The sequence below is a fragment of the Panthera onca genome, chromosome C2 (genome assembly GCF_046562875.1).
Source record: "Panthera onca isolate mPanOnc1 chromosome C2, mPanOnc1 haplotype 2, whole genome shotgun sequence".
NCBI classification, from domain to species: Eukaryota; Metazoa; Chordata; class Mammalia; order Carnivora; family Felidae; genus Panthera; species Panthera onca.
Genome location: NC_138347.1, coordinates 18568823 through 18585094, shown reverse-complemented (window position 1 = coordinate 18585094; position 16272 = coordinate 18568823). Strand labels below are relative to the sequence as shown.

Genomic DNA, 16272 nt, shown 5'->3' with positions numbered 1-16272 from the left:
ACTCTGTGGGTAGAGGTGAAGGAGCAAATAAATGATAAGGAAGACTGAAAATTAAAAAAAAAAAAGGATATGTGAATGGCATAAAGCGTATGAAGAGATGCTCCATGTCGTATGTCATCAGGGAAATACAAATTAAAGCAACGAGATACCACTACACCCCCATCTGAATGGCCAAAATCTAGAACACTGATGACACCACTAGCTGGTGGGGAAGTGGACCATCAGAAACTGTCACTCACTGCTGGTGGGAATGCAAAATAGGACACCCGCTTTGGAAGACAGTTTGCCGCTTTCCTGTAACTAAACATACTCTTACCATATGATCCAGCAATCGGGCTTCTGGGTATTTACCCAACGGAACAAAAAACTTAGGTTCACACAAAAACCTGCACATGGATGCTTACAGCAGCTTTAGTCACACTGCCCAAACCTGGAAGCAATCCAGCTGTCTTGGAGTAGATGAATGGACAAATAAATTGTGTTCATCCAGACAATGAAGTATTATTCAGCACTAAAAAGAAACAAGCTAGAAAGACAGCCATGAAAAGACATGAAGGAATCTTAAATGCATATTACTAACTAAGCAAAAGCACCTCATCTGAAAAAGGCTACATGCTGTATGATTCCAATGATGTGACATTCTGGATAAGGTGGAACTACGAAGACAAGAGAAAGATCAGTGGTTGCCAGGGGCTGAAGGGTGGGAGGGATGAACAGGCGGAAACACAAAGGGATTTTAGTGAAAATACTCTGTACGACACCGTGAGGATGGGTACATGTCATTACGCATCTGTCCTAACCCACAGTATGTACCCCAAGGGCGAGCTGGGCCCTGACTGGAAAGTAGGGAAGTGGGATGATAATGTGTCATTTGTAACGAACGTATTGCTCTGGTGGGAGCTGTTGATGATGCGGAGGCTATGCGTGTATGAGGGGGGGCGGGGATATCTGGGACCTCTGTGTACATTCTGCTCACCTAGAACTACTTTATTATTTAAAATTTTTTTAAACATTAATTTTTTGAGAGAGAGAGAGAGAGAGATATCAAGCAATTGGGGGGGGGGGGGCGGGGAGAGAGAGAGGGAGACATAGAATCTGAAATAGGCTCCAGGCTCTGAGCTGTCAGCTCAGAGCCTGATGTGGAGCTTGAACTCATGAACTGTGAAATCACGACCAAAGCCGAAGTCGGACGCTCAACTGATTGAGTCACCCTAAAACTACATTAAAAAAGTCTTGAATACATTTTGTTAAAAAAATCCAAGAAAAGGAGTGGAGGTAATCAAGTCGTGTTCAGCTAGAACATAATCATAACAGGGAAAATGGGAAACAAAGAAATGGAAGAAGGTAGAAAGAGAAAGATGCTGAGGTACCTCTCAAGATACCTCAAGCCGATATCAAGAAAATTCATGAATTTACTCAACAAACATGTACAAGCACCTATAAACTCCCAGGTACCATGATGCAGAAATTCATGATAAGGGACTATTTAGGGGTCATGTGTGGAGCATGAAGGAGAGTGATGCCAGGAACCAAGGAGAATGAAGGTGGCTTGGGTCAGCTGCTATGTGGAAGGTGATAGGTCATCAAATAATGACAATTAGACACATCTACTAACACTAAGATCCCAGCTGATGTTACAGCATGAATAAGAAATAGAATTAACTGGTAGGGTTACATGACATGATACATCAACCTTACAAAACTCGGAAGCATTAAAAGGGAGAAACTACTTTTTCCCAAATACAAAAGATTGACAAAAATTGGTAAGAAAATGTGACAGGTATCGACAACTCCAGGATATTCAAATGAATATGTAGAAATGGTTACCCATCGGGTCCATCCACATTAGGAAAGGCCCTCCCTCCCAACCAAAACAGAAAAAAAAAAGAAAGAAAGAAAGAAAGAAAGAAAGAAAGAAAGAAAAGAAAAAGAGGATAATGGATTAAGAGCCTGAATTGGGGAAGGGATTATGAAAGCAGGGTGAAATTCAAGAAGACTCAATGAGTGTTTTGGGTGTAAGATGAGAAGATCCTGGTCAGAGAGGAATGTCAAAGCTGACAAACCCTATGGGTACAGTATTTCTAAGTGATGACAGAGTCCAAGGGATATCTGTGTTGCAGCCAGCAGAAATGGAATTTAAATAAAGGGGACTAGGAAGGAGCCAGCTAGCATTTCAGCTAGCTGCCAACCTGGATGGTGATATGGCTAAAGATAGAGATAGCTAATATGACCATATAGCTCAGTTTGTGCTTATACACTGTGGTCCTAGGGTCAAATCTGGTTTGAATAATATATTGCATAGTTGCCCTAGTTGTAGGTAATATAGCAAATTAAAAAAGCAACAAACAACATTAAAGAATAATACACTGGCATCCTATAGTTTGGTGACTGCCACAGAAGACAGTGGTTTTAACCAAAGAGATTGGATATCAAAGAATCTAATTACTGAATAACAGTAATAAATAAATGAGGAAGCCCTATGGATCTCTTTCCAACACTGGTGAGAAGGGGTGTAGGAAAAGAAAGGGCCACTGAGAAGGTTTTCATAAGATATCATGTTAGTAATGCTTTCAATTAGGTCAGTAAGTTGAAGGGATTGCAGAAGGAAAAAAAAATCTATTCCCAATAGAAAGTAGGTTTTACAAGACATAAAAAAAAAGTGTTAACTGAGGGAAAAAAGAGACCCTGGCAAAAGCCTGTCACTCTCAGGATACAACAAGAATATCCATTCTTTTTATTTATTTATTTTGAGAGCAAGAGAAAGAACAGGTGCACATGCACATGAGCAGGAAAGGGGCAGAGAGAAAGAGAAAGAGAATCCCATGCAGGCTCCACACTGTCCGTGCAGAGGCTGATATGGGTCTTGATCTTGTGAACTGTGAGATCATGATCTGAGCTGACATCAAGAGTCAAACACTTAACCGACTGAGCCACCCAGGTGCCCCAAAATACCCAGTCTTAATTACAGAAGTCCCTTCTATATGAATGGTCATGAATGGTTGGTCACCAACCTTGATACAGGGTTACAAGTGCACAGCTAGCTGTCTAATTTTAACAGCAATCATGGAGCTCTCTTGGTTTACTCGCCATTATTTGGGTTGTTGATGAAGTACGGAGTCAATTTAGTGATGTGGAATGATCAAGTATCTAACAGGCTATGAACAAAGAAAATGGCTGTTCAACTTCAAATTCCCTGTTCAATACTGATTGCACTGGCATAATGTAGTAAGAGCCCCGATGACAAGAATTTTTTCAAGAACTCACTCTGAAACTTTCAAATCTAGATATGACTGAAGAAAAATACGAAAAAACTATCATAAAAGCAAAAAGAACTAGGCAATTCCAACTTTTAGACAAAGCAGCCATTAAACCCAAACCAACAGACATTTCTCTACACCTGGCTCATGGAATACCGGTGGGGGCCCAGCCACGGCCCAGAACACAATCCATCCGTCCTGTGGAAAAAGAGCTCAGATGGTTTCCCACTGGCAAGTCCTGCTCTCCCTGGGGTTAATGGCCTCAGAGAAGGAGTTTATTCTAATGAACTTCCAACTTTTACAGGGAGGAATACTGTGAAGCATACAGTTGGCTTTTCCCTTATTTCTTTCTCTCTTGTAATTCCCCGATTTGTTTATTTAGCTCCATATCCTGCTACACTGAACACAATTTTTCTCAATCTAGCAAAGAGGGAACACAAAAGAGCTTAACTAACAAAAAAAGTTACGGTAAAACTGGAAAATAGCCACTAAAGGGAAACCTGATATTATTAAACTGGTAAGAAATGACAATTAGGATGCCTTATATGTTTGAAAAATCTAGTTGTATTTTTGTAAAATTATTTTTTAAATTTAATTTTTAAATTCTACAAAATACATTATAAAAGATCTGTACCTGACTCTGTAAGTCAGAAAACTTTATATTAATAACCATCAGTCTTAACAAATTCATACTTAATGTTCTATTGGAAAACCTGTGATACCAGGGAACATTTGAGGGGTTCCTGAAGGAAAAGGAGAAGTGAGATAATCATCACCACTGGGGGATGATGGAACGTGAAACTGATGACTGAAGCAGGTAACCTTTCTAACCCCCAACTTCTAGTTTTATAACTTGATGATGTGAATATAGAGGTTTGCTTTTAATAAAAGATAAGAATCTAGAAGTTATGGGTTTAAGATCCCAAAGAGGTGAAAATACAATTCTTTTAACTATCATGAAATCAAAGATAAAGAACTTTAAGCAAACATTTATGAATGCCTCTGACGTCGTGCACAAAGAGATGATTAAATGCCAAAAAACCTGACAAAAATGAACCAAAAGACAAAACCAACCTTTCTAACAAAAAATTCAGACTTAGCTACTGACTGATGAAGCAATTCCAAAATCTTGTTTAAAAAATATTTCTAAACTATAGACCAAAACAGAATGCCAGTCACTCACTCAGATTTCAATTCTCTACAGAACTACCTATTATAGTATCAGTGGTATTTTGATCCCAACTTTGGACACCGACAGAAAACAGCTAAAAGTAACTCAGTGGTGGTTGATCAATTAGGTTACACGGGTGGCCATTACCATAATAGGACTTCGTGGTTTAGATTTTATTTCCCTCCCACAAGCAAACTTGGACAGGAGTGGGCAGAGATCCCTTTAACGAGAAACGGGAAGATACATCTGTAGAAGAAACAAGACTGTCATCTGAACGTTCTGGCGTCCACGAGAGAGCAAACACAAAAGCCACCTTACCTCCCATCGGCATAGTCTGCATCTGCTCCGCCCCACCAGACGTCCGAGTCATCCTCCTCTGCATCTGCCGAATCAATATTGTCACTCTCCTCGGTCAGCGGGCAACAGACAAATTCCACTCCTCGGAACTTGTCGATTCCACAGGGCAGCAACATGCCATAGTCATGCAAGCTGGTACTCTTCTCACTGCAGGTCTACAGCAAGGTAAGGAGGAGACAGCGAGAGTGCGTTGGTTTCTTTGTAAGAAAAGCCCGAATCTCGTAACTGACAGAGACCCAACGTACCAAGGGCTGGTTGGACAGTGCAAAGGACCATCTGCGTTTTTGAGTGGATTTACAAGTGTCTTGAGCACAGACCACTTTGGCACCCTTATTTTAAAACCTACGTATTACTTATTTAAGAAGGCTACGTTGTGATATTACGGAAATTAATAAAAAACAACCGGAATGGAAACTAATTGGGAAAAAGGATCTAGAAGAGAACTGTATTGTGAATATCAGAGAACCAGTGCTTTCTTGCGTCATTAGCGTATCAGGAAGACATGACGGCTCGATGTACATCCCCAGCTTACTTCCATCTCCGTTACAGATGGAAGTTTCTCTCACTTGGATGTATCTTACTCTAGAAATTCGAACTCTCTTGGCTCACTTCCAGAATAACAATCCTGGGAAGAAAAGAAATTATCCTCTGCTATGAATCAAAATTTACAGTCTAAATTAGAGATTTCTCTTTCACCATTTTTTTTGCTTTCCTGGGATTTGTGAGGTTTGCACAACTCGAGATTAACATAAAGCTTTGAAGGCATCCACTGGTGACAGAGGAAATATTAATAATTCAACACATATGGATAAACAATGAAAATATTACAGACTGTATTTTGACCTCATAGGAATTAAAGTCATTTTTCTTTCTTAGTAACAATTTTTTCTTTTTTAACTCAAGAAGAAAAGAAAATGAGGTTATTAGATGGGTAGCTAAGCTTCAAAGTATCTGGTCTGTTTTTTTTAAGATCGAAAAAGCTCTTCTTTTTTATAAAGAAAATTTTGTTTTACAGTAAATCAGAAGTTTGTTTTTTTTTTTTTTTTTATAAAAGGCAAAATTAATGCTAACTCTTAAGGGGTGTTTTCTGCCTAACAACTTCAAAGCTATGTGAGCCAGATCAGGGTTTCTCAGCCTCAGTACTATTGACATTTTGGACCTGATAATTCTTGGGGACAGGGGACAGAGGGAGGAGAGGCTGTCTTGTTCACTGAAGAATGTTTAGTAGAATCTCTGACCTCTGCCCCCCCAAATGCCAGTTAACACCTCCCCTTCCAACTGTGACAATCAAAAATGTCTCCAGACGTTGGCATATGTACCTGGGGAAGGAGAAGGAAATAAAATTGACTGCATTTGAGAACCAATGAACTAGACTAGACAAAGGAGCCTAATTCTAGGAGACTGGTCTTCCTCAAAAACGATATACACTTATGAGAACACTTTCATAATATATCAAGGCACAAAGCACTTTTGAAGATGATAATAAAAAGGGACCTTTTATGCTAATTGTCTTCGGTCTTGTCCACTTTGCCAAAAGCAGGGGTTGACAAAGGTATGCACTGGTGAATCCAGTGTTGACAACCACTGTGGAAAAATGAAGGTGGCAGTATGGTGTGGCAAACACAAAATTGGATGGCGTAACTGAAGAGACCACTGGTACTGGACAAGCTACTTCCTCTTCCACCACTGTATTCCCCAAGAGACGACAGGGAAAAAGGTCAAATTACAAAAGCTTTGTATATGACAAAATAAAACAATTGGCTAAAAAAAATAATTTGGCAAAAAATCATCGGGAAAAAGGTATATTTTAAGGTTTATGCAGTGTAAGATTCTAGCTTCTGATTTATACAACATGGCATAGACACATAATAGATCTAGCTAACTAAATCTGTTTTGGACTCCTAAGAGTTTACTCCTCGACAGTTCTTAAAAAAAAATAAATAAATATAGGGGTGCCTGGGTGGCTCAGTCGGTTAAGTGTCCGACTTTGGCTCAGGTCATGATCTCCTGGTTCGGGAGTTTGAGCCCACATCAGGCTCTGGCTGACAGCTCGGAGCCTGGAGTCTGCTTCAGATTCTGTGTCTCCCTCTCTCTCTGCCCCTCCCCTGCTCACACTCTGTCTCTCTCTTTCCCTCAAAAATAAATAATAAAAAATAAATAAATAAGGAGCGCCTGGGTGGCTCAGTCGGTTGAGCGTCCGACTTCGGCTCAGGTCATGATCTTGCAGTCCATGGGTTTGAGCCCTGCGTTGGGCTCTGTGCTGATAGCTCAGAGCCTGGAACCTGCTTCCGATTCTGTGTCTCCCTCTCTCTCTCTCTCTGCCCCTCCTCCATTGGCTAGTGCACACAAGCTCTCTCTCTCTCTCTCTCTCTGTCTCTCAAGAATAAACATTAAACTAATAATAATAAATAAATCCTTAAAAAATAAAATTTAAAAAATATAACTTGTTTATCAACATAGCTATTGCCTGAAAATACATTCTAACATGTCGTGACACGTCTCCTTAGGAAATCTTCACTTTAAAAGAACAAATGTATGGCTGGTACCTCTTTGGCGACGGTGTGCCAGTGAAGGTGGGTTTCACAAACATCCATCCTCTCCTGGTGTAAGAATTTGCATTTGTCGGGAACAAGGAGGGCATCACTTACAAACTCGCCAACTGCAAGAAAGGAAAACACTTCGTGTCATTCCATCTGCATCACAGATGTCTTATCACTGGGCTGATATCAAGCAAAGAAGGGCTAAAAGTACTTCAGAAGTTATACGGCTTTTTGAATGACCAAGTAATCAATCCAGTACTGAAAGACAAGTACTGTTACAATGTAGAGTCCTGTGTCCTGAGCCCAGTGTCTTGCTATATCAACCTTGACGGTTAAAATACTTCCTACATGGGGCACCTCGGTGACTCAGTCGATTAAGCTTCTGACTTCAGCTCACATCATGATCTCGTGGTTCTTGAGTTCGAGCCCCATGTCAGGCTCTGTGCTGACGGCTTAGAGCCTGGAGCCTGTGTCACATTCTGTATCTCCCTCTCTTTCTCTGCCCCTCCCCTGCTCTCTCTCTCAAAAATAAATAAACATAAAAAAAAATTAAAAGAAAATACTTCCTACATGTTTTAAGCGAAATCTTTATGTAATTAACATGTATCTCTGACTGCAAAGTTAATCATGCAAAAGGCTTCCAGTGAATTACAACGAGGAGGAAAAAAATGCAGATTGACACTGTCTGGGCAATCATTTGAGTGGAATCAATATAAATAATTATTCATCCCTCCCTCCCCTTCTTGGACATTTAATCTGTTTGTAAACTATTACAAAATTTAGCATTTTTCTACTTCCTAAAATTATAGACATACATATGTTTATATATGTGACACACACACAGAGATTAATTCAATTAAATTATGAAGACTGTGCCTTATACTTTTGCTATATTTTTAAAGAAAATGTGGATCATGCAAATTATTTCTAGCATTCTTGGTACCACAGATATAATAAAGATATTACATAAAGTCCTATAAGAATGCTTACATTCTTATGAGGGTAAAAGTTGGATAATTCCAATATGTAAGCTACAGGCTTAGTTTTTTATTTGTTTTGTTCACTAGAGTATCCCCAGATTGAAAAAAAAAATTAATGTTTATTTATTTTTGACAGAGAGAGGGAGACAGAGAATGAGTGGGGTAGGGGCAGAGAGAGAGGGAGACACAGAATCCGAAGCAGGCTCCAGGCTCTGAGCTGTCAGCACACAACCCGAGACGGGGCTCGAACTCACAAACCGCGAGATCGTGATTTGAGCCGAAGTTGGACGCTCAACCGACTGAGCCACACTTCGTATCCCCCAAGTATCCCCAGCTTTTAGCATAGATTCTGTACACAACAGGCAACCGGTATCTTGATGAAGACACGAAATGCTGTAACAGAGATAAAGAAGAGATGTAACACATGTAGACTGGGCCCAAAGAGTGAACACATCCGCTTGGAGGCACTGGGGAAAAACTCAAAGTAGAAACAACATCAGAGAGGAGTCCAAATGGACACGTGGGAGGATGCCGTGTAGAAATGTATGGAAGCTCCATGATGTAAGGACAGTTACCTGTCTTGTATAACATTCAGCTCCCAATCCCTGGCCCAGTTCTGGCAGACATGACCATCCTGGAGAGATGGATGGATGAATGGCAAAAGGCCCTTCAGAAGGAGGGAATTTCTTGTGTAAAAAAGAGAAAAAAGGGCAAGGGTATTTGTAGAGGAGACAAAAGCACAATATGGCTGGAATACAAGGTGAGTGGATAAGGGAGTCCAGAAGTAAATGAGGCTGGAGAAAAATGGTGGACTCCTACCTGGAGAATTTAAGGTTCTGGATACCATTTTAAAGGCAACATAAGCCAAAAGATACTTTAAACAGGAATGACATGCTCAAGTTTGTTTTTCTGAGAAACTCTTTTACCAAGCGAGCGTAGGTAGACCAGGAAAGCAGGGAGGCCACAGAGTAGGGTGCCGCCATCCTTTGGGCAAGACATGCAAGAACATATTTAAACCAATGACTCCAAATAAGATATAAAAGTTGTCCACACTCCAGCAAAGAACACATTTTCTTCTTTCACAGGGTGTTAACATAAAATATTCTGAAATGCACCCTGAAGAGCAATAAAGGCCCTCAGAGGGGGGCAGAAAAAAAACTTGTTTATTCCCGTTATAGAAAAGAGTTCTTTAAAATTTTCTATAAAGGCGCTTAAACTTTAGTCGGTTTGTGGCTCAAACACGCAAGATGTTTCCTGATACTTAAGCACTTAGTCTAATTAATAATATTTATATAAAAACCTAACCAAATCATAGAGGATAAAGAGCCTTTCATCCTATCATTCCTTAAATCTTTTAAGACAATCTATGATGCTCCGAGCAACGTATTGTGAGTCACAGAGAATGCAAGAAATATGAGCCGCCAAAGGCTGCAAGTAGGGGGCGTGGCAAAGGAACCCAGGAGTCCTGGGCACCTTGGACCCACACACCTAGTCACATACATCACTGCACCTCAGCGTCACAACAGCCGTGCGCAGACCTTTTATAGCATCAATCTCACTTCCCGCGGGAGAAAAGACTGCCAAGACACGTGCTGAAGGCCACCTACTCTCAGGAGATGATAACCTAGTCCCGGAGATGAACGGTAAGATGTACAGTATAGGGCACGTACAGAATACGATCACACAAAACAAAAATAACCAAACTAAAATCCAGAGGAGATGGAGAATGGAAAATAAAAGTAATCTCATCCAAAGCCAATACACCTTCCCCAGGTGGACTCTTGATGGTTTCTCAGGAAAGGCAGTCAACTGTAGCTGTTAGCAAGAATACTTGATATCTCAGCATCCCAATTTTCAAGGCCACAGGAGGCCACAAGTGATCAAAGGCTTGAAGATATCTCCTTCATTTATTGGCTCTGGTCAGTCAAGCCATACCGCCATATTCACAAATGTCCAACCACTAAGTGCTCTTTTTTTTTTTTTTTTTTTTTTTAAATTTTACAAGTAATTATTGGAAAGACAAATGCCTGGCCCAAGGCTATTAAATCAGTTCATGAGACAATAAGGAGCAAATATTGGATACTCTCAACCTTGACCTGAAAGAATTCTTGCAGCATAAACTGGCTAACAGCTCCCAAACAGAAGGTCTTGTTTTACTTGCCTTTAGGCCAGTCTGCAGAAGACTAGATTTTAATGCAAAAAGCCAAAGTTGTTGAAAGATACTTGCCTTGGTAAATGTCATGTTCATCAAAAGGACACATATTGCATTAATTTGTAAAAAGATATTAGAATTTTTTTAATTTGCAAAAGGAGCCTCCATTTAGCATTGTAAAGATGCTCTTGGGTTTCTAACAATGTATATAGCCAAGAAATATATGCCTCCTCAAATGAAATTGCTTTTTTTTCCCCAAGGATAAATACTGGTTATTTAATAAGCCCTCAGGACTAATGGCAAAATAGGAAACTCATTGTACTCTAACATTAAAATAAAATTTGGCAATGACTTGATGGTTTTACAGCCCTGCTTAAATTATTACTTTCAAAATTGATGAAACATACTAGAATGTTCCACATCAGAAATTTTAAGCAATTAAACCACAAAAATCTGTTAACAATTTTTAATAAAGAATTAAAAAGCAGTGGTAAAAATATAACAAATCCATTCTCACAAGCTAGTTTAGCTTAATATGGCCTATATTCTTTCCCCTTTTAATTCTAAAAGAATTATTCTTAAATGTCTAAAAGAATTATTCTTAAATGTCTATGATACAACTGGAGACACATGGGAACTCTCTGTACTTTCCGTTCAATGCTGCTGTGAATCTAAAATTGCTTTAAAAAATAGTCTTTTAATTAAAACAAAACAAAAAAAAAACCCTGACAGTATTACGTGGAGTTTCTGTATGAAACATATTTTTTAAATAAATATTTTTTAATTTTTTAAAAAAACCTTCTGGTTTTCTTTGGTTTGATCTTTCAGGTAACCAAAACCAAAACCAAAAATACACACAATTTTTAAAAGAATTCAAGTGAAAGCGATCAAAATAAATTAAGTACCATAATGAGAAATCAGATTCCTGTTAATGCTGACCTCTGGGGCATTTGGCACCATTTAATCCTAGGGATAAATTCATCAATATATACTGTGCACATTTATGAATAAGCATACAATCTGGTTTCTTGTTGAAAAAAATTCACAATTTATATCACACACACACACACACACACACCACACACACTCCAACTGAAAGGGGATTTTCAAAGCTAATGAACAAGATCTGGGTTTGGCCAAAAAGTCTTGGCAAGATGCACAATGATGCCCAGTTCAACCGGGACTCTGCAGGCCTTAAATCCACTGGCTCCTTGGTGGTCTTGGAGAGGATTGTCTAGCTCAAATTACCTCATTCTGCAGATGGGAGGTCAAGTGGCTTGCCCATAGAGCCAGTTGGCGGTGGAATTGGCCTAAAAATCTGAGTCTCTAAGCTTTTCATCCAGGAGTGGTAACTCAACTCATTGTTTAAACTCTGGTTGAAATGGGTTATTTGGCAAATTCTCTTCGGCTTTTATAAAAGCAGATTCACTTTTAGACTAGAAAGGGCTGAAATGTTATAACCGACGATGCAGTCTATTTGACGATAAAACTAGACTTAAATTACCTGGCAAGCCACATAAAACAGCTGGGGATGCACTGCACGGCATACAACAGGACACGATGAGCAGTGGCTTAAAGACACGACGGGGTTCTTTGTCTCACACAAGAAGTCTGGTACTGAGGCTAGGGCTGCTAGACATTTTCAATGATGCACTCATGGTCCAGGCTATTCCCATCTTTCTGTATTGCCATCCTTAGCACGGTGGTTTTTGTCTTCATGTTCCGTGGTCAAAATGGCCACGGTAACTGAAGTCTTCATTTCAAGTCCAAGTTGCATGCAGGAAACAGGAGGAACAGGCCAAGGGATGATGGCTTCCTGTCTGTTTTCCTGCCCTACTGCAGCTTGGCTGTTTTACACGGGATGGACACCCTCCTCCTCCCCATTATCTACATCCTACATGCCAGCCCTATGTTATCTGGCCGCACTCAGCTGCAAGGGAATCTGTGAGACTATTTTCAGCAGAGCACATTGTCATTGTGAACAAAAAAAATCTGGGGTTCTTTTAGAAAGGAAGAAGTGGGAATAAATATTAAACAGGCAAGTAGTGGAGTCTCCCGGATCATGGAATTCAAATCTAGGAATGTATTTTTCAATTTTCTTTGGCTGCCTTTTCAAAAGACAGATGATTCCAGGAAGAAGCCAGAATTGAGTATGAGGTGCTACAATGAAAACCACCTGGACCTTGAATTCACGGCACGGGGAGAAACGGGCTGGGGGCTGTCAGAGGAAAAGAGCAACATCGCACACGGCTGAGATTTTTCAGAGTCACAGTGGGACTGAATAGATTGATTACAGATTCCAGAACCATAATTAAGAACTTCAAGGCACAGAGATTTCAGAATTTAAAAATATTTCTATGAACTCGCAAAGACTAAAGTGGTGTCGGCCAGAATCGTGGGAATAAAAGGGCTAAAAATGTCAGAGGTCTACGGATTTGGTCAAAGGGCGTCCTCTCTTCCTGGTCTCTCAAGAGTTAAAAATGATTCAGGAAAGGGGAGATGAGAAAGGGGGTCGGGGTAAGAATGTTCCGGCAACATAATTACTGAAAAGTGGCAAAGCCTGTTTGCTTCTTTGTGCTATACTTGACCATGAGAGAGGAGACATGGCCCAGACCTGGCCCTCCAGGTAAGATGTGGACGGTTTCAGTGATTCTGGACTCCGTGCCTGGCGTGGCCATAAATGCTCTGTGTACATCACTTCACGCCACACTCAGAGGCAACTACAATGGTCTCACTGTGTAAGGGGAGAAGGTGAGCCTGAGAAATTATATAATCAGCCCAGGTCACACACAGTAAATGGGAGAGCTGGGAAAACGAAATGAGTTAATATTCATATAGCACTCAGCTCCGTGCCTGCAACAATTATTATTGCTGGAATTATTACTCCCCCCCACCCCAGCATCCATTCATCAACCACTACTGCTTCTCCTATTAATATTAATTATAGTTAATAAGAATAGAAACAACTACTCTTCATTGTTTACTGATCACCTACTATGTGCCTACTGAAGGCAGTGAGGTTTTATTCTCAGTACATCATCACTGTTCAGTTATAGTCCCACGGTTCTATGCTGGCGCATTGCTTATGATGTAATGGATAAATAATCATGGTCAACACAGCGGGATGGAGTCCCTATGAGGGCAGAATCCACGTGACCAATCTTTTCACTTTCTACAGAGGGTATGGCTGTGAGGGGCGGGGTTTCCTGGATTCCCTCTGGCAGTCAGTGCTTCCTGTGCTAACTCTTAACCGCATACTTTCTACTTTTAATTAATGCTGAGAATACAACAGTGGACAAAAGAGATGAAACTAAATGAAATTCTAGTGGGAAACGATGAAAAAAAAACCCAAAACCAGAATGTCAAACAGTAATAAACACTATGGAGATAAAGCAGATAAAGGGAGAGGGATTGGTGGGAGGGGGTCATGCAGAGGAGGTGGAATTTTAAATAGAGTAGTCAGGGAAAGCCTCCCTGAAAATATGGCATTTGAGTGAAGGCCTAAGGAAGTGAGGGAACAAATCAGAAAGATAACAGAGGAAAGAATATTCAGGGCAGAGGAAAGAACAAGTGCAAAGGTCCTGAGGCAGGAGCATGCCTGCTGAGTTCACAGAATAGGGAGGCGGCCAGTGTTGCCACAAAGGAATGACAGGGGGAGGAGGTCAATGGGAGAGTGAGTGACAGTGGACTGTGCGGGGTCCTAAACATTGCCCACACTCTGGCCAGAACCCTAAGTAACACAAGAAGACTCTGGAGTGTTTTTCTAAATGAATTCTTACTGTCCTACAGGTCCAGATTGGAAGTACAAAGACCTGGTAGGGAACTGTTAAAATAATCCAGGTGGGAGATGACAATGTCTTGCACCAAGATGATAGTAGAGAATGGTGAGCAATGGTAAGATTCTGGATAAAGTTTGAAGGAAGAATCTGAAGGATCAACTAAGGGTGTAGGACAAACAGAGTCAAGGATCTCACTTGTTCCTATTCCAGTAGCTAGAGGATACTTTATACTGACAATGACCAAAACCAGGCTGGACAAGAACCTTCCATCTGTCCCTCGTGGCCATGCAGACAAGCAGAATGTCCTAGATTTACATGCTTATTAACCCACACAACTACATAATGCATAGCATGATGAGGACCGTAGACAGATACTGACTCCGGCAAATTTTTACTTTACCATTTTAGATTCTCCCTCCATGGACATTTTTTTCTTGAATTTGTTCATTACGCGTCAGTATTCTGTAACTTCCATATGTTAACAAACAGAAATTTTTCTGGGAGGCACTTGTACTCAAGAGATGGGAAGAATACTTACGGAGTAGCCAAAATATTTCTCAACAAACCTCCTCCTGTGATAAAACTGTGGTTAAGTTTTGCTTCATAGAGGGAGTTACTGGGTTCTCCAAGGGGACAAAAGGGTGAATTACAAACTGCTTTAAGAAGGGACTGTTGTTACTGCCAACATTTCATTGTAACTATTACTAGATAACAGAACTGAGCATTCTTAGCCTCAGAAGTCTCTGCCAGAGGGCAGGCACTAAATGGATCATGTTAAGGTAAAGGCAAAAATAAAGTGAAAACCAGAAGGTTCACTTAAATTGTCTGTCTGATTTATTCAAGTGAGGGGAGCACAGCCTTATACACACGCATAAATGCCAGGTTGGGTAAAAGAAATAGCGTTTGACCAAGACTCTGAATAACACTGGTCTTAACCAATGAAAACAGTGCAACGGATATATTTTTAAAAGACAGGAACAAAATGAAGATTTGTTGGCAGTTCTGCAGCTTTTAAAAAACCTCGCGTAGGAATGAGTTAACAAGTCTGATTGGGTTATGCAAGTGTGCTGAAATTGAATAATTAACTAAATGGATGATGGCTGCTGGAAGCCAGGCTTTTCACTGTTGGAATGAGAATTTACCGATAAGTAGAGCAGGTGAAATGATCCATGTGGTAGGAATACAGGAGAGTTGGAGACATCAAGATGAACTCGTATCTGGCTTAATACAGATACAGATGCGTGGCTTTAAGAGTATGTACAGATATGTAGAACACAAGGGTGAGTGGACAGAAATATATTGCTCCCTCTTTCAGCTGAGAGGACCCAGTAGGTAAGGAATTCTGGAGGCAATGACCACACTTAGCATCCACATCTCAGTTCTCCAATACCATTGGAGATCTCAATTGGCCATCATCTCAATTTTTCTCTAAGTCTAAAACTTCAAGTTTACTTAAAAACTTTTTTGGAAGTCTCCATATAAAATTTCATACCCATTTGCCTTTGCATCACCATTATTAATACCATTCTCCAATAAAAGGAACACAGGCTTTTTGAAGAAATGGCTGATTCTAGGGGGTGGTGCAGAAAATAAACAACAGGGAGCCTGGAGCATCTTGTTCAGAAAAAAAAAAAAAAAAAGAAGAAGAAAGAAAGAAAAAGAAGAAGAAGATGTTTCAAATAAGCACAAGAGCCCACTGAAAAAGCTCCCAGTGGCCAGCGCGGAAATAATTTGAGCCATAAAATATATCAAGTAGTCTTGGATTATAACTCAAAGTATTCCTAAGTACAAGTGACTGAATAAATAAATAAATAGGTGGAAAGGGACAAGTATGTGCAGGGCAGTTCCAAATAATCTACATAGATACTCTACCCTCACTCTACGAGGTGAAGCATAAATCTCTACTCCTTTCCTTGTAGGCTACCCATGGTGACTTCCTTCCGGAACACAGCAGGCAATGGTAGAAAAGGGAGTAACTTTACACTGGACAAAGCTGACAAACCCCACCCCAACCAGGCGATCGCGGTCAGTCTCAA

The 16272-nt window shown here is 40.3% G+C and overlaps 2 protein-coding genes across 8 annotated transcripts in view; one reads left to right on the top strand and one right to left on the bottom strand.

Annotated features, from left to right (window-relative positions):
- The window catches only part of APP (amyloid beta precursor protein), a 274501-nt gene that overhangs the window by 150790 nt on the left and 107439 nt on the right, over window positions 1–16272 (bottom strand). For all 7 annotated transcript variants that reach the window (XM_060640325.3, XM_060640327.3, XM_060640328.3 and 4 more), the window contains exons 4-5: window positions 7332–7444; window positions 4747–4940 (exon numbers count right to left, since the gene is read on the bottom strand). In XM_060640325.3, coding sequence (XP_060496308.1) covers window positions 4747–4940; window positions 7332–7444 — 307 coding nt within the window. The remainder of the gene's footprint in view (window positions 1–4746; window positions 4941–7331; window positions 7445–16272) is intronic.
- Window positions 613–16272, top strand: part of LOC145712433 (uncharacterized) — a 450501-nt gene continuing 434841 nt past the window's right edge. The window contains exons 1-2 of the mRNA XM_081790145.1: window positions 613–843; window positions 4620–4950. Coding sequence (XP_081646271.1) covers window positions 613–843; window positions 4620–4950 — 562 coding nt within the window. The remainder of the gene's footprint in view (window positions 844–4619; window positions 4951–16272) is intronic.